This window comes from Heloderma suspectum, chromosome 16, assembly GCF_057233095.1.
Source record: "Heloderma suspectum isolate Gila_16-S chromosome 16, 16-S_ref, whole genome shotgun sequence".
Taxonomy (NCBI): domain Eukaryota; kingdom Metazoa; phylum Chordata; class Lepidosauria; order Squamata; family Helodermatidae; genus Heloderma; species Heloderma suspectum.
The window spans coordinates 3,794,560-3,815,522 of NC_139473.1; the positions used below are offsets into that span (position 1 = coordinate 3,794,560).

At 50.4% G+C, this 20,963-nt stretch overlaps 2 protein-coding genes across 12 annotated transcripts in view; one reads left to right on the plus strand and one right to left on the minus strand.

The window, feature by feature from the left end:
* TAX1BP3 (Tax1 binding protein 3) lies at positions 1-16,410 on the plus strand. 2 transcript variants are annotated; one of them, XM_084823217.1, is made up of 4 exons: positions 1-61; positions 4,149-4,268; positions 6,091-6,168; positions 7,760-16,410. In XM_084823217.1, exons 1-4 carry the CDS (start codon positions 20-22, stop codon positions 7,907-7,909), a joined length of 390 nt encoding a protein of 129 aa, XP_084679343.1. In that variant the 5' UTR covers positions 1-19; the 3' UTR covers positions 7,910-16,410. The 2 variants fall into 2 exon arrangements, with proteins under 2 accessions (XP_084679343.1, XP_084679344.1); XM_084823218.1 differs by lacking the exon at positions 1-61 and adding an exon at positions 479-572.
* The window catches only part of CTNS (cystinosin, lysosomal cystine transporter), a 17,588-nt gene continuing 4,585 nt past the window's right edge, over positions 7,961-20,963 (minus strand). For all 10 annotated transcript variants that reach the window (XM_084823205.1, XM_084823201.1, XM_084823209.1 and 7 more), the window contains 9 exons: positions 19,298-19,376; positions 18,122-18,209; positions 17,714-17,817; positions 16,909-17,040; positions 15,333-15,432; positions 15,119-15,238; positions 13,957-14,127; positions 12,322-12,439; positions 7,961-11,758 (listed from right to left, as the gene is read on the minus strand). In XM_084823205.1, the coding sequence (XP_084679331.1) occupies positions 11,628-11,758; positions 12,322-12,439; positions 13,957-14,127; positions 15,119-15,238; positions 15,333-15,432; positions 16,909-17,040; positions 17,714-17,817; positions 18,122-18,209; positions 19,298-19,376 (1,043 nt within the window). In that variant the 3' untranslated portion in view covers positions 7,961-11,627. The remainder of the gene's footprint in view (positions 11,759-12,321; positions 12,440-13,956; positions 14,128-15,118; positions 15,239-15,332; positions 15,433-16,908; positions 17,041-17,713; positions 17,818-18,121; positions 18,210-19,297; positions 19,377-20,963) is intronic.

Here is a 20,963-nt window from a genome sequence, read left to right on the forward strand (position 1 = left end):
AGGCTCAGCCCCGAAGGGGATGGGGAGGGCCGTTGCTCCGATCGCGGCCCCACCTCAGAAGGTGGTTGTTGCGGGGGGGGGGGGGAAGAGAGAGAGTCGAGTAAAACGACGTATGCCGATGCGAACGTGCTTCTGTTGGCCAGATAATCAACTGTTGGCTTTTTAGCAAACAAAAGGCGGCTAAACAACGCAAGGAGTAAGAGAGAGAGAAGCAGCGCCGCGTAGGGGCCTGGTGAACGGCGGCGAGGGGGCGGGGCCAAGGGGGGACTATCGCGGAGGGAGGGCGGGGCCTGGGGGGGAGGGCGCCGGCCTCGCGCGGCGGAGGGAGGGGGCGCGGCCTCGCCCTGACGGCGAGGGGAGGCTGAAAGTGGGCGGGGCCGCGGAGGAGGGGCGGGGCCGCGCGCGCGAGCGGCGGTTGGGCAGGGGCGGCGCGCGGGGCGGCGCGCGGGGCGGGGCGGCGCGCGGGGCGGGGCGGGGCGCGCCGGGCTCGGCTTTTGTTCGGCGTGAGGCGCGCCGAGCCGAGCCGAGCGGCCATGTCGTACATCCCCGGCCAGCCGGTCACGGCCGTTGTGGTGAGCGAGGGGCCCACGCGGGAGGGGGGACAAGCGGGGGCCGCCCCCCGGCGCCCCCCGGCCGCGCTGCCCCGCCCTCCTCCTCCCTGCGGCAGCCTCGGAGCGGGCGCCCCCGCCGGATGCCTTGGCCGCGGCTCCCGCGCGCCGCAGCCGGCGGGGGGGAGGCGGGCGTTGCGGGGCAGCTGCCCTCGGGGCGCCGCGGCGGACAGCCCGCACGGCAGCCTCGCCCTGCTCCTCCCCCGCGCACGCCGCGCGCGCCCCCCGGCGAGTGGCCTTCGCTCCCGTCAGCCCCGGCCCGCGGGGCCCGCGGGGGCCGGGCGTCGACCCGCGCCTCTGGCGGGCGGCCGCCTTCAGGTGCCAGAGCCCCGCCGCCCCCGCCTTGCCGCCCCCGCCTTGCCGCCCCCTCCCCAGCCGCAGTGTCGTCGCTGTGTCGCGGATCCATCTGCTCTCTTCGCGGAATTGCGGATTTAAAATGCTAATAACAGCCGTGTTGCTACGACTGATAGCGTTTATGGTCAGGTCTAACTGCAAAGTACGAAATCTTTCCTGAAATATACAGGGGAAGGCCGGGTTGCTCGTTGTTTCTTCCGGGGGCGGGGGGCGTGTTGAAGATGCCCCCCTTGCAGTCCCTTCCCCCTTGCTTGTTCCATTTGGGACACGGGGGGGGTCCCCCTCCCATCTTTCCTTTTGTGCTTTATCTTTTAGATTTTCTTAATTAATTGGTTGTATCGTAAGCCGCTCTGGGAGCCTTTCTGGCTGAGGAGCAGCATAAAAATACTTTAAATAAGTAAAATAATTGTAGGCCCTGAGGGAAGGGCCGGTCCTGTTCTTATATTGAGCTGTAAGCTGCTCCGGGAGCCGCCTTTTTCGGTTTAAGAGCAGAGTAAAAGTGTTTTAAATAAAATACGTTTTAATCTCCCTCCCATTTTTTCATGCTGGTGGGTGGGGAGAGGAATTGGAAATAGACTGGGGGGGGGGGCAAAACTTCGGGGCTTCTTTGTCAGCCCCTCCAGTTTGTGTGTGAATGTGTAAATATATATTTTATATACATCAGTGCTCACATGGGTGTGTAATTGTAGAGTGTAAATATACATAGACATGCTATATGTATGTGGATAACATCAGTTTATAAATATATATTCATAATAATTGTTATAAAAATATTCTTACTTAGAATGCACCTTAACGTTTCTAAAGTTTACCGCCCTCTGGATAAAGCTTTCTAGGATTTTGAAAACAATTTAACAAGCATAGGAAGGTGGGCAGACAGGAAAACAGCAAAATTGAAGCACTAATTCTTACATGATGACTGTGGTGCCCAGGTGGGGTGGCCACCAACAGAGACCAGCCACAGAACAGCAAACTTTGCGCTTTGCTGTTTAGGAGGTGGCGTCTCTCCCCCCCCCCCCCCGCTTTCGTAATGTTTTTCTCTCTCTCCACATCCCTTTATGGGGGTTAATTTTTCCCATTCATTCAGGAAGGGGGTTTTTGGTCCCTTTGGTGGGGTACTTTGCAATTCTGCCCAGCACCTTCACTTTCCTAATTTGGGCAGTTCAACTGATGCTTCTTCCTTTAGGAAGCTCTCTGGTGAATGCTACTGAAGGGATGTGCGTGTGTGCACGTTTACTCTTGGCGGAGCGGGGTCTCTTCCTTGGATTGCTCTCTGGGGTGGGTTGGATTTACTCCTTCATCACCCCTTATGGGGACAGCCTTCTCTTTAGTCCACCTGTGTTTAATCTCTGTCTTGGTGTATACCTATGTACACCAGTTACTGGGGAACATGGGCAGGAGGGTGCTGTTGCTGTCATGTCCTGCTTGTGGGCTTCCCGTGGGCAGCAGGTTGGCCACTGTGTGAACAGAATGCTGGACGAGATGGACCTTTGGTCTGATCCAGCAGGGCTCTTCCTGTGTTCGTGACTCTTTTCCACTTTAAGCCTTTTTTCCTTGCAAATTTTACACTTCGTTCTCATGTCCTTTCCTGGTTCTGCCTGCCCCACCCTCCAGACAGTGGCCTTGCTCTCCCCCCGCCCCAAGAATTAGATCTGTTTGGTTCCAACTGATCTGTTAGGCATCCTTTGGGAGTGGCTGGTGATTCAGGGCTGGTTCAGCAAATAGCTTGGGGGAGTGTGTTTTTTTGACAGTCATAGGAATGAGTAAGTGTAACTTGTGTGTGTTACGTCTAGCGCAGACAGAGAGCGAGCCCTCCAGGCAGCCCAGCCCATAACCTGCGTTGCCTTTTTGCAAATGGCACATCCTGGGGTTGCAGAGGAGCGAGCCGTGTTCTGTGTTGACCCACAGAAGTGATGTCTCCCCTCAGTCCAAGCTCTAATGTTTTGTTCTGTTCATTTTTACATGGATGTTGAAAAGACGCTGGCTTCTTACAAGACCAGCAGTGATAAAAAAAAAAAAAGAGGACTTGGTAAAGGTTTCGGGCATAGACAGGTAGCGGGGGATTGTCAGTGGTGGAAAGGTCTCCTAGTGTTGGATATAACCTTTCTAATCTCCCAGATATGTGACTCTCTGAAAATGCTAACAATAGAAGGGCATTATCTTATCCCATGGTATGAAATGGAAGTGAATATTCCCAGAAGAGATGGTAAAAGTTAGTGCTGATATCTGACCTTCATTTCTGGTGACAGATAAGAATGCCATGTGATGGTGTGGAACTCTTTGACCTTTCAAGCCATTTCCAGGTCGTGAGGCAGCAAGCCACTTAAGACACTGTCAGAGTTTCCACTGTCCTCTGCCTTGTTTGGCGTTCTCTCTCTTTCTCTCTGTTATCTCTCTCTCCGGAAATGGCCACTCTTTTCCCAATGAGCTCATCACCAAGTCTAGCCTCCGTTAAAAAATATAAAAGGGTGTCTGTTTACATGAGATAAATCCCAGGCTTTCCTGCATTTCAGACTGGGCCTCCTTGACCTGGGGGGGAAATGATCTTGCATAGAAAGAAAGGAAGTGAGGAATGCATTGGAAAAATGTGAACTTAAGAGGCCAGCAGCCCAAGCCCTGACTGATTATTTCAAGTCAACATGCAATCAAACATCCTCGTCTCTGTTATCTCTTCTTTCTTCTAATTGTCTTCACCCTTATTTCTTTGGGCGATTCCCTTTTCCAGCCCTCCTTTCCTAGGCTTGTTTGCTGCTTATGCTGTTGAGCACCATAAAAACATAAGAGCCATGCTGGATCAGACCAAGGGACTTCCTTGTCCAATATTCTGGTAGCAAATAGCCATGAGGACTAGTGGCTATTAATCCCCCATGAATTTGCCTATAAAAACAAATAATTTTCATGCCCTCCCTTCCGACTTCAGAGACCTTTTCTTGTTCCCTGAACCAGGCAGGTTGTCCCTTTTGGTGTAACTATGTGCTTGGCGATCATAGCTTTTGAACCAAAGTCTCAATGCGCCAGATTGCTGGCAAGAGCGTCTCTTGCTCTGTTATCCAAGGGTTCACGAAAGCCAGAACCAAAGTGGACATTTTCTGAGCCATAGAGTGTAATTGGACCAGAAAGGGGTGCTTACTGTTGACTGTCCCTGTCTCTTCCTCCTCCATCTCTTCCTTCCTCCATGCTCTACAGCAAAGAGTTGAAATCCACAAGCTCCGTCAAGGGGAGAATCTCATCCTGGGCTTCAGCATTGGAGGGGGCATCGACCAGGACCCCGCCCAGAATCCCTTCTCGGAGGACAAGACTGACAAGGTCAGCATCTCACCATCGCAGCCTGAGGACTGCCAAAATCGTCTTTGGCAAGATTCAGATTGATTTGATTGATTGATTGATACCCTGCCTTTCTACCCAAAAATGCTGCTGGAGGTGGCTTGAGTGTCTGGCTGTGTTGCCTCTTTCCTGGATGCTGATCTGCACCCAAGGGTCACGGTTGCACCCAAGGGTCCTTTCGTTCTAATCTCCCTTTAAAATATTACCCTTGGTCTAGAGCACGGCTATCACAGAGAGTCCTTGTGAGGGAGTAGGAGGGAGTGCTGGGACAGATATCTGGTCTGGAGCCCTCTGCTTTGGGGAATGGTAGCCAGTACTTTGCCCTGGGAGCCCTACAGGGAGAAATTACCTCTCTAGGAAACTCTGGCTGTATCATGGGGTACCTTTAAGTATATTGGCTGTTGCCCAAGATGTGGGGTTGCTTGTCTCCCTTTGGCTTTCTTGGGAGCAGAATTGTAAAGAGCCACTCGCCTGGGTCTTTGTGGGGAATAAGAAGTGCCCCTGGGCAACCAGTCAGGAAAGGCCCGGTTGCCCTTCCCCATTTGTGGCATGAAAAAAGAGACCAATTGCTTAACTGTCCCCAGGCAATTGGCTCTTTCCTTCCATGCTACAAATGCAGCTATCAGTGTGTGTGTGTGTGGATGTGGATGGATGCACACAGGCTGGTAAACTCTGGACTAGTAACTTGCAAGGCCAAAATACCTAACTGACAGGCTTCAGAAAGGCTAAAGTACAAGGCTAGCTGAAACACTCTTAAGAGGGATGTGCAGCTTCCTGGTGGCAGATGACTACTTTGGAATGGCTCCCCAGAGACTCAAGTTTTTCCCCTCCCATTGCAACTTCTCACTGGTGAGAATGTCCTTCTGTCAGAATGGGCAGTTAGAAGCTCTTCGCAGTTGTGGTCCCTGAGGCTTGGGGGAACGGTGTGGAACGAAGCCATCCAGACCCAGTCGCCGGGGTCAGTTTGCAGGGTGGTTAGATGGGCCTTGGACAGAACACGTACTAGACCACAAAAAAGTGACCATTTCATCTGCACCTCTCTGTATGTCTAACAGTGGCTTGAGCAGCAGGACTGACCAGCAGTCTGCTCTTATTTCTATGCCATCTTATAACAGCAAGCGCAGCTCACACACAAAAAGCAAGTTAGAAATAACGCATACAATAATAAAATCTAAAATGCCTTGGAGAAGAGAGAGTGGTCTTCACCTGGAATCAAAACAGTGACAGCATGAGTGCTAGGTGAGCCTTCTTGGGCAGGGCATTCTGTAAACTGGGGGCCACAACTGAGCAGGCTCTTCCCCTTGTAGGCGCCTGCCTCACTTCATTGGGTGGGTGCTCCCAGAGGAGAGCCTCCAAAGACGACCTAAAGGTCCAGGCATATAGGAGGTGATAGTGGGCTCTCTCACACTGGAGGCCTTCAAGACAAGGCTGGACAGCCATCTGTCAGGGATGCTCTGACTTGGATTCCTGCATTAAGCAGGGGGTTGGACTCGATGGCCTTGTAGACCCCTTCGAACCCTACTATTCTATGAGGAGATGTCCCCAACCTGACACCCTACAGCTGTGTTGGATTACAACTCCCAGCATCCCTGGTGGCTGCTGGGTTGTCGTTCAGCACATCTGGAGGGCACCAGATTGGAGAAGGCTGCGTTAGATACTGTGGTTCCAAGCCATTGATGGCTTATCTGTCCACATCACCACACCTCTGAATGAGTGACTGTGAGGCTGCGTAAGTACACTTCCGGTGAGTGTTGCTATTTACGAGAGAGAGAATAAATGCTGTGCTCCTGTTCCTTCTCCCCAGGGCATCTATGTGACCAGAGTGACGGAAGGTGGCCCAGCAGAAGTGGCCGGGCTTCAGGTTGGAGACAAGATCATGCAGGTAAGCCCCACGTGGTGGGTTTAAGACGCACCTGGGCAGATGTACTTGATTTCTCTTACTGTCTGGCTTTTCAGTGACTACCACAGTCCTATGCGTGTCTCCTGAGAAGTAAGCGCCATGGAGTTCCATGGGCTTCCTCCCTGGTAAGCTGATACAGGCTTGCAGCCTATTCCCGGCCCGTTAAGGCTGCAGTCCTGTACCCACTTCCCTGGGAGGAAGCCCCATTGAACTCAGTGGTACTTACCAGTAGACCTGTATAGGGTTGCTCTGCAAGTGTTCATCTTGCTACACCGTAAGACTTCTTTTCTAAAAAGACCCTGCATGAGGTGGCTATTCTCTCTGGCTTGAAAGCTAAAAGAGCAAAACACAAAACCTTAAAAGCTTTTCTCTTAACCATAAAAGGGATCTTTATTCCTCTCAAACACACAAAGTTAGCTCAGTTATCTGATTCTTGCAGAGCCGTATCTATTTGGAAGCAAGTCCAATGCAGCTTGGGTTGACGCACATGTTTCAGGTTGGGGTAGGGAACCTGTTTCCCTCCAGATGTTGGACTGCAACTCCCATTATCCTTCACTGTTGGCTGATGGGTGTTGCAGTCCCATAGCGAGAGGGCCGCACATATGGCTTATTGGAAATATAAGCAGTGCTGAGCACCCTTTACAAAGCCCGGAGCCGTCTTTTCCCCAGTTTTAGGTGTTACTTGTACTCCAGAAGGCTAGCAGCTCTCTGGACCAGCTTGCTTTTGCTAGCTTCAGTTAAAGCTTTAATTGCTTCATCCTGCCAGTTATGGGACTGGTGCATGTGCTCGACTGGAAGTCAGGTGATCCAGGTTCTAGTCCCCACTCGGCCATGGAAGCTCACTGGGTGACTTTGGGCCAGTCGCAGACTCTCAGCCCAACCTACCTCACAGGGTTGTTGTTGTGAAGATAAAATGGAGAGAGGACTACATATGCTGCCTTGGGTTCCTTGAGGGAAAAAGGCAGGATATAAATGTAATAAATAATAATAAGCTTAAGAAAATGAATGGGGGAGACACAGTAGAGCAGCCTTCCCCTGCTGGCGGGCTCTAGATGCATTGACCTACCCATCATGGCCAGCTGGGGGATGCTTGGAGCTGTGAACCAACACTTTGGGAAGGCTGCATTAGAGGTTTATAAAACTCTTAATGGGTGTGTGTGGGGGTTCCTCCTGACCGAATACATTCATGAACATACAGCGACGCGCACTGGCAGTGAGTTTAGGACTGATGCAGCATAAAGTAATTTATGGTATTTATTACCACAAAAAGATGAGGTGATAGCAGTAGACGGCTTTAATTTTTTTCTTTTTGTTAAGCTTCACGTTCAGGATTTGTTAGTGAAATAGAGCGTCCATGTTCAGGAAGAGCTTGTCTCTGGGTGTCAGCTGTTAAGAGCAAACTGGAGGCTCTCTCGCCTTCCCGCCCTGCTCCAGAGCTCCACCTGGTTGGCCGCTGCGGGAGACAGACAGCGCTGTACTGCGTACGTGTTGGTCTGATGGAGCAAGGCTGTTCTTACTAACATCTTTGATCAGCCTTGTAGCCCTCCTCTAAAGCCGTGCTCAATGGTTGCAGGTGAACGGTTGGGATATGACCATGGTGACTCATGACCAGGCCCGGAAGAGGCTGACCAAGCGCAACGAGGAAGTGGTCCGGCTCCTAGTGACCAGGCACTCCCTCCAGAAGGCCGTGCAGCAGTCGATGATGTCCCGGCCGTGCCACTGAGGTGGGGCGAAGGACAATCTAGAACGGGGCGGGCAGGATTTTGAACACGGATCACAGGCAGGCGCAGGGGCCCGCTGACCCCCGCTGCAGGAAAACTCCCTCGGCAAAGGGGGCACCGGAGCGCACGCCGGTAGAGGCATCGCCCATATCTGCACGAAGACGGCAGCGTCGGTGCGGTTGGGCGTGTCTCCCGCCATCTTTGGGGAGGGGCTTTCCAGTGGCAGCCTGGCCTGAGGGGCTCAGTGTGCCCACCCTGATCTAGAACTACAGGCCTCCAATTGAGACACTCCCTCAGGTAGTGAAGATAACACGAGTTGTAGCAGGAAATCCTGCTTGCTTAAGGACTGGCCCCATAGGGATAATCCACAGTGACCTTCTCCTGTGCAACATCCTGCTGTGGTGGATGGGATTCAAGTTTTGTGCTGGAGATGTTCCCGGTGGATTCAGCTCCCTAATTCTGGCTTGCCCCAATCTTCCAGGGCAAGACAGTTTTACAGGATCCAATCTGTTTTAGAGCTTCCTCTAAAGTAAAATATCTGAGGAAACTGTGGCTTAAAATACCCAAAGCTCTTAAACTGTCTGTGTGTGCAAAAAGACCACATTTCAAGTTTTCTAGAAGAGGCATTGTAAATAACCTTTATCAATATATTTCACGCGGTCTGTCTCCCGTTCTAATTCTAAATCTTAAGTTTAATATGCCAAATCTAGTCTATAGTGGGGCAGTTCCATCAGCAAGGCCCAGTACTTCTATTGAACCTTCTACTGCGTGGATTAAGCCAAAACACTGTTGTGCCAAAAACCCTGGTGCGAGCTTCCTCTAAGCCTGCCCCAGTAGAACAATGGCAAAACTGGCCCTGTACTGAAAGTGCTGTACTTTAATGTATACCAAATAACTGCAGTCGGAAAGGACCTGCGTTCTGTTGAAAGGCAGCAATGAAGTGATGAATCGATAAGCATCCCTGCTAATAAAAAGTGCTGACGCTGCATCCCTCCGCATCCTGACTCCTCTACACCACTTCCCCCAAGATCTGGCAAACCCTTAAACTGTTCTTCTGCAGCACAATCCTTAAATCATGATTTGGGGGGGCATTCCTGTCTTACCGTTATTCACCTGAGGGAGGTATAACTGCTAGTGGAATCCATTAGAAAGGCAAACTGTCTAGAAATCTTTGGGGGGGTAGAGGAAGAGAAATCTTCCCACCACATTCTCGTTCTGTTTCAGAGGGATACCCTAGCGTGTCAGTTTGCTTTGTGCCTTTCCAAAGCGGGCTTCTAATGTGATTTTGTACTGATTTTCTTTTCAATTGTTCACACGTAAGTTGTCTTTTTAAAAACCCACTGTAAATACCCCCCCCCCTGGAATTTTGTATCACTAACTTATTTCAGTATATTACTGCTACTTCACTCGTGCTGATTTTACTTCAGTGACATCGATTCTCAGCCTAACCAGGACTAAAGAAGATGCCAGTCTCTTAAAACCACTAGATGCCTGTTGGTTCGTGTTTTGTACTTCTGATTCCAAGATTGCATTAGGACTGTATCTTTTGATAAAAATGTAACTCACAAAGCCTTGTTGTGTGTGTGTGTGTGTGTGCGGTGGTCAGCAATCCGTATCAACCTTGTTTCTGCAGTTTGGGATGGGGGCAGGTATCTGTACAGCTGCTGCATGTCATTTTACACACAATAAACTAAGCTGGACTTTGTATCTGGTGTTTATTTCACTACTGTGTTATGTTTTAAGCTAGAATGCAAGAGGTGGCTTAAGACCTAGAGCTGCCTTGTTCGCTGTCGGAGGAAGTAAAAACTTCATTTAGGCAAAGGTAGTGAGTTTATAGCAGAGCTCAGACTTTGGGTCTTGGTTCACGTGTTGCAAGGCGTGACATAAGGCGGACACTGAAAGCCAGCAAGCCGCTTCGTTCAGAGACATGCTTGCCGCTCCCTTGAGGGCAAGGCAAAGTATCTCCTGAAGGAGCCTCAGTTTTCCTCCCACTCAGCTGCTCAGGAATGCAAGAGGATGCAAGTGCAGAGGCAGCCGCCCGCCTCCAGCAAGGGCTAGCCGAAGCTGTCAGCGCTCAAGCAGAGATGAAGCAGGTTGCCACTAGACCAGAATACACAAGAGTCGCATTTCTCTAGTTATTCATCTCCACAAATATTCCAAGCTGGAAGTAGCCCTGACCTTTGTTCCGACACAAATGCTAGAGGAGTTTCAGGCTGGTTTTTCAGCCTGCACCTGCCTTGCTGGAACAGCCCAGGGGATCCATCTTGGCCAGCGCTCCAGGAGCCAGGCAGACACCCCTGGGGTGCTCCCCAGCAGCGTGTGGAGGAGAGGGCTCTGCCCCGTTGGTCCTTGGCCTCTGGTACGAGGAGGGTCTGTTGAAGCCACCATGGCTGACGGCTATCACTTAACCTCAAGGCTTAAACCCTTTTTTTAAAACGCTACCTGAGCTACTATAAAAAAAGCCGTCTGGCCCCCCACCAGCAGCCGCCCCCAATAATAAAAACTGGGATTGCATATGGTAGGTTTCTCCCAGCTCAAGTCAAATAGCCCCTCACTTTAAACAGTAGTTGCATGCCCAAGGAGGCCAGGGAGAATATGTCTGGTTCTCCCTACACCATTTTATCCTCTGCAGGACACTAAACTGCATGCAAGTGACCTGGTGTCGGGGGGGGGGGGGGCTATAGCTGTGGAGGATATGAAACCAGGTCTTAATCGAATAAAGCGGCCTTATACTGAGACAGATTGGGGCCCATCTAGCTCAGTAACATTCTTTACGCCAGGCCCTCGCTCAGCCTGATACCCTCCAGATGTGTTGTACTACAGCTCCTATCCTCTGCCTGGGGATGATGGGAGTTGCAGCCCAACACCTCTGCAAGGCCTGCTGTTCACTTGACTGGCAGTGGTCCTCCATGGCATTAGAAACAGATCTTTCCCAGCCCTGGCTGGAGCTGCTGCCCACTGAACCTGGGGCCCTTCATGTTCTCTTCCGCAGAGCTACAGCCCTTCCCCCAGTGTTATAACCAGGGCACTGGCCCACAGCCACTTCAGATAGGAAGAAGAGAGACCCCCGGCCCCTCCAAGGGCAATTTGATCAATCGCAGGCAAGCCCCTTCGTGTTTTGCCAGAAGGGGTTTAATCAGGCCAGGATGCTTCACGCACACTGCTACAGAAACCAGTTCCTTGGCACAAATGCAAAACTTAAGGGAAGAACTGACAGATTTAGTCCAGCAACCTCTAGGAACCCCCTTCTATGATCCAACACTTGTAAAATTCACTCCTTCAAGTAAACCTGGATTGCGGCATGGCTTAGATCCTTACAGGTAGCCATTTTCTCCTTGTTTGTAGCCGGACTTCGCTGAAGACTTATCCCTTTTTGTTGACAAAGCAAGACTAGATTTGTGGGTCAGATCACAAATAGACTGCTTTATCTGATAACAATCTCTCTCGTGGGCGTGACAACCAGCCGGGATGCCCACCAACCTCTGAGCATCAAGTGAAGCTGAAAAGTTCGGGAGAAGCCAGCTGTGCCACGGTTAACAGGCTCGGAAGACATTAAGGCAGCAGAGGGTGAAATAGGTGAGGTAAATGAAGTTTTTGCAGGCCATGTGGAGAGGAAAACCAAGGTCCCAACAAACCCATGTTTTCTGCAGTGTCCACAGCATCCAGCCCAGAAAGTGGCTGGCAAATTGAAACAGTCAGCACGTCTGTCAGGGTGGACACTTAATCAAACGGCTCATATTCTCGGGAGCGATACAAGCAGTAGTGCTGGATAATGAACACGATGTCAAAGAAAATGGAGAAGAGGCCAAGACCAAACTTGGTGGGGTCACCGAAGAGGAGTTTCCAGGCATCTGAAAAGGGGTGGGGGTGGGGGAGAGAAGTTAACACAGTAGGAATTTGGGTAACATACAGAGGGATGTATTTAAGATTTATATGCCGCTTTTCATTTAAAAAACGACCCAGTGCAGTTCACAAAATCAACCCAAAACAATATACAATAAAAATCAATAAAGCAGTAAAATATCCCAGTCAAAAGGCTAGACTTTGGGGGGGGGGGGGGTGTTTTTTACTTGATGGAAGATTTAAGAATATAGGAGGATCCTTAGGGAAAAAAAGTTATTCCCCAACTGGAGTATGAAATGGTACAACTGCCATTCTACAACTTTAATGACTCCACCACTTTGTTCTGCTGCATGTGTAGACGGCCTTTTGCTTAAAAAAAAAAAATGGGGGGGGATTGGAGAAATGGATGGAGGATTGTTTTTGTTTGGCTTTTCCAAATACCTTCTTGATCCTCCCTGATGTTTTTTGGTTTCCTTCTTGCCCTACTTTTGAACTTCTGCCTTGCCGTAGTTCGAAACAGAATCCTGATCCCCCAGACCCCCTGGGGCCGGTTCAGCCAGGGCAGGCTTACCATTGTTATATGACTGCAGAAACATCTGGAGGAGGCTGAAAGCGCCACCCGTGAAGTCCAGCAAGACGTTGCCGATGCTCCAGCCCACGGTGCTCTTCCGGCGAAAATTCATGTACGCCTGAGAGAAGGCAGAGCGATTAGGAGAGTGGCAAAGTAGCGCCATGATCCCAGCCTAGACTGGCCTCGAAAATAAGTCTGCAAATGTTACTAGCCACAGACAGCTCCTTCGCCTGGTGCTGCCTGCCTGTCAGCAGCAGAAAGAGAAAGAGCCGCCTTATTGGTTAAAAGCTTCCCTTGGTGTTCGCCTGGAAGAGATCCTTGCTCGTCCCAGGAAGACGTTTCTCTCCCTGTCCACTTTCTCGACACGGTGAAAAATTTTGTACACCTCCATCATGTCTTCCCTCACTTGCCCTTCACCTAAACTAAACAGTCCCTGACACTGTCACCTTTCCTCACAAGGGAGTGCTCCAGCCCCTCAATCATTTAGGTTGCCCTTTTCTGCACCTTTTCCAGCTCTACAATATCCTTGTTGTGCGGCAACCAGAACTGTAGACGGTATTCCAAGCGTGGTCGCACCCTAGATTTAAATAAAGGCATTACGATATCGGCAGTGTTGTTTTCGGTTCTTTTCCTAGTGATCCTCAATATGAAATCTGGCTTCTGCACAGCACACTGGATCGATGTTTCCATCGAGCTGTCTGCCATGACCCCAAGATCCCCCGTCCCCAAGATAATAACCTTAAGAGTGCCATGGAGCCCTAAGTTCTGTGGCAACCCCACTACCAGCCACCTGAAAAGGGAAAGGCCGTAGCTCAGTGGTGGAGCCCTGCTTTGCATACAGGAGGTCCCAGATTCGATCCCTGGCATCTCCAGGTAGGGCTGAAAAAACTGCCTGAAACCCTGGAGAGCGGTTGCCAGTCGGTGTTGCCAGTACTTGGCTAGATGAACCAAGGGTCTGTACAAGGCAGCTTCCGATGTTCCTAAGGATATAGGGAATTAATGAACCTAGCTGTAGGAAGTTACATGAATCACAAAATAAATGAAGGGCCTAGTGCTTGCCAGTTATTCCCAGTGCTTTTGGAATTCACTAGCCAGAATCCTGGAAGCCAGGAGTTCTACCCTACGAAGCAACTGAGTAGAATCCTGCCTGCATGTTTTTCTTCTATATCCAAAAATAAACGTGTGTATAAAATGACAACGGGAGAGCAAAGGAAGGGGGCTGGTAATATGCAGGGAGACATGTCCCCAACCCGGTGCGCCCCCTTCTCCCTGCCTGCCTGCCCACGACTACTGTCCTGCTGTGAGGGTTTTGCTGGCGTAACCGGCTGCCAGACAGCCTCGCACATTTGTGTTTATCAAATCTGAGTGCAGCTCCCCGCCAGCCTGCTTGCCACAGCCTCTCTCGCCCATCCTCGTCACTTATCAAGCATGGGCTTGCTGACCCAACAGGATTTCAGTGGGGGTTTTCAAGGAAAAACAGTGAGACAGACAAACAGAAAGACAGACTGAGGATTCCACCCAGGACCTTTTTGCTTGCACTGAGCTGCTTCTGTGCTACCCATTTCTAAAAGGGGGCCATGCGTCTCCCTCTGGATTCCACAAAGCAACATACGCGCTGTCACCAGCCGTGCTCACCTGTGGGAAGTACTTGATGAGTGTGACTCCCAGCTTGATGTAGGAGAAATAAAACAAGAACTGGAGCCACGTGATTCCCCGGACAGCGGCCGCAGTCAAGGTGGCGAAGACGAAGACCCAGGCAACCACAAGCAACCCAATGGCCACCCAAGAGACCTTCTGCTCCCCTTTCTGCCAAGAGCAAAAGGGACAAAACACATTTTAAAAAGAGGAGCAGCAGCAAGGATGCAGAACTGGGCAGCGTTACACAATTGACAGAAGGCGTTTCCACGGGGCTTGGACAGAAGGAATGGCGGGGGACATGGTGGCTGGGGATGATGGGAGTTGTAAGCCCAACACATCTGGAGGGCACCGGGCTGGGGACGGTCTGGTTGTGCTGTGCCATACACATTAAACAACCCTTCCTCACCCTGGTGCCCCCCAGATGTAATGGACTACATTACTACTGGCTGTGGGCCATGCTGGGAGTTGTAGTCCAGCAGATCTGGAGGGCAACAAGTTGAGGAAGACTGCTGTATAAGTCCTAGGCACCACACAAAAAAAGTTAAGGCAAAGGTGGGCAACTTTTGACCCTCCGGATATTTTGGCCGAAAACTCCCATCATCCCTCAGGCAGCCGCTCACTGGCCAGGTCTGGTGGGAGTTGTAAGCCAGAACACCTGTGGGGCTACAGTTTGCTCACTCCTGAGTTAAGGGGCCCAGCCCTGCCCGCAGGCTTAGGATCATAAAACCTAAATAGCTTTGGAGCACAACTGTCCCCGCTCCTTTTAGTTTCTTTGCCCTAAATGCCATCAGAAGGACACCTGAGGAACATTTTGTCCTGAGGGGATGGAAGAAGAAACAGATTCGTCATGAACTCAAAAGAAGAGAAACTGCAGAAGAGAAGAAAAGGCCAGCAAAGAACAGATGGACAATAGATGCAGTGCAAACCTGAGTTCAAGTGAAATATTCCCATCCATTTGGGCAACTGAACCATGCATCACCATCATGCTTTTTTCCTCCTCCCTCCCAACCCCCCTTTCCTTGTGTGTCATGACTTTTTTAAAAGATGGTGAGCCTGAGCACCAGGACTGTCTGATTGTTCATTCTTGTAAGCTGCTTTTTGGACTGAACGGAGGGATAGAAATGCTTTGAATAAATCAGATAAACTGGGGACCAGCCACCTCATAGATACAGCACTGGATGATGATGATGAGGGTCACGGCGACGGCGTGGAGGCTGAAGAACACGTCGTTGCTGTCCACCGGGTTCACTCCATTGGGGTACACTTGCAGGAATTGCTCCTGCATAGGAAGAGACAAGAAGGCGGCTGGGTCAAAGATGGCGGCAGAGGACAATGGACAAGGCCAGAGGAAGGAAGAGGTGACACCCGCTCACCTTCACAGCACTGATCCAGAACAGCCCAACGTTGAACACGCTGTAGGCAATGAAGCCTGTTATGTTCAAAGCAATGAAATCGAAACTGAGCCCCACGACGCTGGCAAAGAAAGGGGAAATAATCCAAAGAAATCAGTGTTAAAACGACTGAGTCCCTGGCTGTGCTTCGGGAACAATCAGGGAAATGCTTTCAGGCATTCTTCAGATTACCAGCTCAGTGGTACCAGCTCAGGCTCCTGAGATCTGAGGTTTCAGTTCAAACCAAAACATCAGGTTCCTAGACCTTAGGATCCCAGGCATGAGCGTAAAATGCAGGGGAAGCATTTCCAGGGGCCACAGTTTAAGAAGGGCTTTGACTGGAATGTGTCCAGAAGGGGGTGAGGGGTCTGGAAACCAAGTCCCAGGAGGAAACGGTTGAAGGAGGAAACAGTTGAAAGAGTTGGGTGCGTTTAGCCTGGAGAAGAGAAAATTAAGGGGAGACATGATAATGGTTTCCAAATATCCAAGAGGCTGCCATGCAGAAGATGGAGCGGGTTTGTTGCTCTGGAGGGCAGGACTAGAACGGAGGGGCGAGGGAGATTTTAGCTAAGGGTTGGGAGAAGCCAGAGAGAAAGCTGAGAATGACTTGGGAACTGTCAGAAAGTTAGCAGTAACGGAAGGCTTCCTGCCCTGTGTGTGCGTGTTCCTTCAAGGAGATAAGGTTGCTGTATCCAGGGAAACACCAATTAAAAGAGGTGCTAACAAACCTAAATGCAGCATTTCCCCCAAACTGGTACCCTCCAGGGCACCAGGTTAGGGGGAAAAGCTGCTGTAATAGAAATGCTTCTTTCTCTCCCTGATCAACCTCTACTAGTAACTAGAAAGAAAAACATTTTTCTCTCTTTTTTTGGCTTGGGAAAATCAGGAAGGGCAGCCAAAGTTTGGATCCCTTCCCCTGGGAAGGAAGCAAAACCCTAAAATAAATTCTACTTGGCGTCTTTGGTGTCTCTGGACCAAATCCAAAGGTAGGATTGGAACTTGCTGCTGGACATCTTACTGAAACCTGTTAGCATTCCAGAGTTTTGTCCCCCTAACCCCGCCCCCACCTCCAAAAGCGCCTCCATTTTTCAAAAAAGTCAGCAAAAAGGGGGCTGCCAAGCCCTCCCGCTCCCTGGGTCTCTCCGCAACAAGGAAGCAGCATGCACTTTTAAATTATACCTGTGCTGTGGAGATTAATAGATGGACAGCAAAAGTGGATGCTGAGGGCCCTCACAGCTGCAAAGAGACTTGCGCTTCCAGCTTGGTCTGAAGATCTTACTGCTCTTGCGACAGCTGTCAATCTCGTATGGACGCTTATTTAGATATATGGACTGCTTATATTAATGTACATCTTTCAAACGGAAGTGTTAAATCCGTCCCTCCCCCCTTTTTTCTTTTTATATTAATGGTGATGTAAATTAATATTGTGCATGGATATGTAATATGACATTTCTTACTTTTTTTTCATTTCCCCCCCTCTCTTTTGTAGTCCCCCGCTTTTTTGTCTGTTATTGTTGTATTTGCAATTTTTTTTTAAAGGAGGAAGCTGAGTCATTACCTTTTCCGTCTCCTGTTCTCAAAGACCTGAGGGTAGAAGGAGATTGACCAGGCTAGGAAGTAGATCCACCCAATCACCTGGTCCACGATCCTCAGTGCGTTGCTGTGGAGGACAAGGAACCGGATCCTGGGCCTGCGAAGGGCAATGGTAGCAGGGTTGCCAAACGAGCCGTTCTCTGGCCACATCAGGGTCCTAGACCTCATGATTGCAGCCATAAGATTGGCACACACAGGAAATGTTTTGATGAAACCTTGGAGCCAGGCAGGAGTTCGGAGCGGTCGGAAGGTGTGTGGCTTTAGCTCACCTTTCCTGACCTGGTGCCCTCCAGAGGTGTTGGGTTACAACTCCCGGCATCCCCCAACCAGCCTGGGAAGCGTAGCCCGACGCCTCTGGATGGTACCAGGTTGGCGGAGGCTGCATTATCGTATAAGCGGGACACACAAGGCTGGTGTATGCATGAGGCCCAACACAGACAGAGTTCTGCATTGCGGCCATGGCCTCTGCTGGCCACAGCCTGCCGTTTTTAAATTACTGGAGAGCTAATTGGGTGGGTTCCTGGGTGGGTTTCTCATGGCGTTTTGTGGTTGTGTTTTGGTGGCAACAATAATGCAGGCTCACCGCTTTGGTAATGCCGTGGAAAGCGGAATATAAATTTGCGTAATAAATAAAATTATCCAGGGAGGAAAGATGCGCAAAGGAAAGGGAGCGTGTGCCCTGGTTAACATCTCAAAGTTTATTGTACTAGCCAAAGGTCATCCCTGGCTAACGGGAATGCCCGATGGCCACAGTTCGTACGCCGACTTACCCGGTTTGGTTGGATGCGTTGCCATGAAGATACACAGTCATTTGCCCGACAGCTTTCGCTCGGACTTGGAAACTTGTGTTCTTTTTGCCTGCTGTGATTACTACCTGGTAGGGATGGAGACATAAGAGGCAAGATTCCAGTCCTCAAGGTTCTGAAGAAGGGGGTGATTTAAATAGGAGCATAAGAAGCTGCCTTATACGGAGTCAGACTATTGGTCCATCTAGGCCAGTATTGTGCCCAATGGCGGGCAGCGGTTCTCCCGGGTTACAGGCAGGATGCTTTCCCCAGCCCTGCCTGGAGATACTGGGGATCCAACCTTGGATCTTCTGCAAATCCGGGGTTGGACTACCGTCCTCCCCCGCAGGGAGACTGCCAGCTCCAGCGCCCAATGCTCGCTCTGCAACTTACTTGGTTGGGCAGATCAACAACGGTGCCATTCTCCTTGGATGAATACGTCACATTAAACGTGATCACCAACGTCTCGTTGGCTGGGGCACTGTGAAAGGCACAACAAGAAGAGGAGATGTTGGGGCCGCAGAGTCACACAGTAAGCCTACCCTTGATGGGCCTTTAACAGGCAAAGGAGGCTACCTTATTCCAGGTCAGATCATGGGAGCATCTAGCCCAGTATTGTCAACATTGACTGGCAGCAACTCCCCACAATGACAGGTAGAGGAAGGTCCCCCCCTCCCCTGCCATCTGATCCTTTTAAAACTGGAACTGGCAGGGATTGAACCCGGGACCTTCTGAGTACAAAGCAGGTGCTCAGTTACTGAGCTACAATTCTTCCCTTTAAAAATGAAGTAAGATTCCAGTCCTCATGGTTCTGAAAAGAGGGCAGTTTAAACAGGAACACAGGGAGCTGCCTTACGCAGAGCCAGAACGTTTGATATAAGGCAGCATTCTCTGACCGGTGGCAGCTCTCCGGGATTTCACCCAGGGGTCATTCCCAGCCCTGCCTGGAGATGCTGGGGGTTGAACCTGGGACTTTCCCCATGCAAAGTCACTGAACTACGGTTGTTTCTAATGATCACATGAGGCTGCTTTATACCTTGCTCAGTACCATGGCTGCAGCTTTCCGAGAACCTGGGCAGAAGCCATTTTCAGCCCTACCTGGAGATGCCAAGGATCGAACCTGTAACTGTCTGTGTACAAAGCAGGGGCTCTGCTACTGTGCTATGGTCCTCCCCCGTGACAACAGAAGGTGCAACAATGAAAGTCCGGAGAGAGAGGAGGTCATTAGAGTAGTCAAAGCAGTAGGCCAGAACTCTGTGACCCACCAGATCTTGTTGGACTCCAATTCCCATCAGCCCCAGCCAGCCTGAAGGATAATGGGACCTGTAGTTCACCATCCAGAGGGCCACACATTCCCCACCCCTGCAGTAAACAAAGAATACATGGATATTTATGCCAACAGGGAAGGGGCTGTATTCTGGCTACGTTGTATAGGGAGAGGTGATGGAACTGAGCAAAGAAGTGAGCTACACCCACTGTCTCTCTTTTCTAGTTACCAGGTATCCCCCCGTTAACTTTACTTCAGCAGCAAAGGCTGAAATCTCCAGACACCGGTGCTTTTAAACCCACCTTAAAATTACCGGGATGTTCTTCAGACTTCCATTTTCCATTGAAACCTCTTCGGGGACGAAGAGAATGGAGTTTCCATCTAAGAGAGAGAGAAAGAAAGAGAGAAAGAGGTAGCCAGAAGCTAGGTAATCTTAATGTGTTCCCAGCTTGTGGCAAGCCGGTTCTGTTTGGGAGAGGCAACCGAGAGAACTCAGGGATATCCCAATTGACAAATAGGTCAACCACTCTTGGTTTTCTATCAACCCCCAAGGGCAGAAGCAAAAAATTTGACTGGCATCACTTTTCCCCTCCCAATGTAAGATTTTTGCCTAAATGTTAAGTCTGTTTACACTGAAAGGTAATTATTTGGAGGTAGCTAAATTAACAGACGGCACTATTCTACTGCATTCCCCAGTTGAGGCAAAGGGCTCCTGTTGCAGGCCTGTGTCAAGGGTAGATATCATCAGGCACTCTGAAGGGAGAGCCACTGCCGACCTCCAGAGCGAGCGGTCCCTGCCACTCCTCCATCCTGCTGCCGGCACCTGCTCGCCGGAGCTCTCCAAAGCAATGTCCTCCACTTCACCTGTGCCCTCCCTCTCTGGGCAGCTATGCGGACTGGGCCCAGGGAGGAGGGTGAGTGAATGAGCAGCGGCGGCAAGGAGTCAGTCATTTTGGCCAAGCCAATTTGGGGCCCATTTTGTATCTGTGTGCAAAATAACGAGTTTCAAAATCTTTGTCGTATGCATTTGTATTGCTGTCCTGGCCCAACCATTTTGGGCCAGTAGGGCACATCTGGAATTCTGAGAGTGGTGTGGACACCCTCACAAAATGGCTACCATGCACGGTGTGGGGGCGCATACCCATTCACAGAACGGCTGCCACAGTGGGTATGGCCGGTCACAAAACATTTATTTCCCAGAAGGCAAGCTGGCGAGGGCAAAAGAAAATAAACTTGCCCAAGAGCCTAAGTCTACGGCAGAGGTGGAATCTGAGCTCCCAAACACTCTTTTGAACCCACGGTTTTCTGCACCAACCCCTGTTTCACAGAAGGCAAACTGATGAGGCTCAGAGACAAGCGACTTGGCAAAGAAACTGCGTACAGGGCAGAGGTGGGGTCTGAGGCTCAAACGCCAAATCACATATTTGCCCCCACAATGCACCACAAAATATCTGTTTCACAGAATGTAAAGAAGTGAAGCTCAGAGCACCACACACAGAAAACAAGCAAACCAGTTAAATCCCGCCCCCAACAGGTAACACACACACACAGCACCACCACCTCTTAGAGGCACATTTGGTGGTGATCCGATGCAGCGGCCGCCCCCAGGCTCCAGAACTCCCTGCTGAGGGAGGCCAGGTTGGCTCTTAAGCTGGTTTGTTGCCCAAGTGAAAGTTTAACTGATTGGGTGCCATTTTATTTCTTTTTATTGCCACATTTTTAATGGACTCGTTTTTACCGTTTTAACGCAAATGCTGTTTTTATTGGTATTTTGTCCTTGTTCCCCGCCCCGAGTGTCATTTCGGCCAGACGATGGGATACAAATTTAATAAAATAAAACAGACAGACAAATATGATGTGGCTTAAAGATTCTCTCTCACACACACTCACACATGCGCGCACACACGTACATATGTAGGGGGAAAACTGGAATGCAGCCATGTTGGTTTGCATTTATTTCCACCCCAC

Coding starts and splice junctions, on each gene's coding strand:
- TAX1BP3 (XM_084823217.1), top strand. CDS start 20: ATGGGGAGGGCCGTTGCTCCGATCGCGGCCCCACCTCAGAAG. Junction 62..4,148: donor TCGCGGCCCCACCTCAGAAG/GTGGTTGTTGCG, acceptor CATGCTCTACAG/CAAAGAGTTGAAATCCACAA. Junction 4,269..6,090: donor CGGAGGACAAGACTGACAAG/GTCAGCATCTCA, acceptor CCTTCTCCCCAG/GGCATCTATGTGACCAGAGT.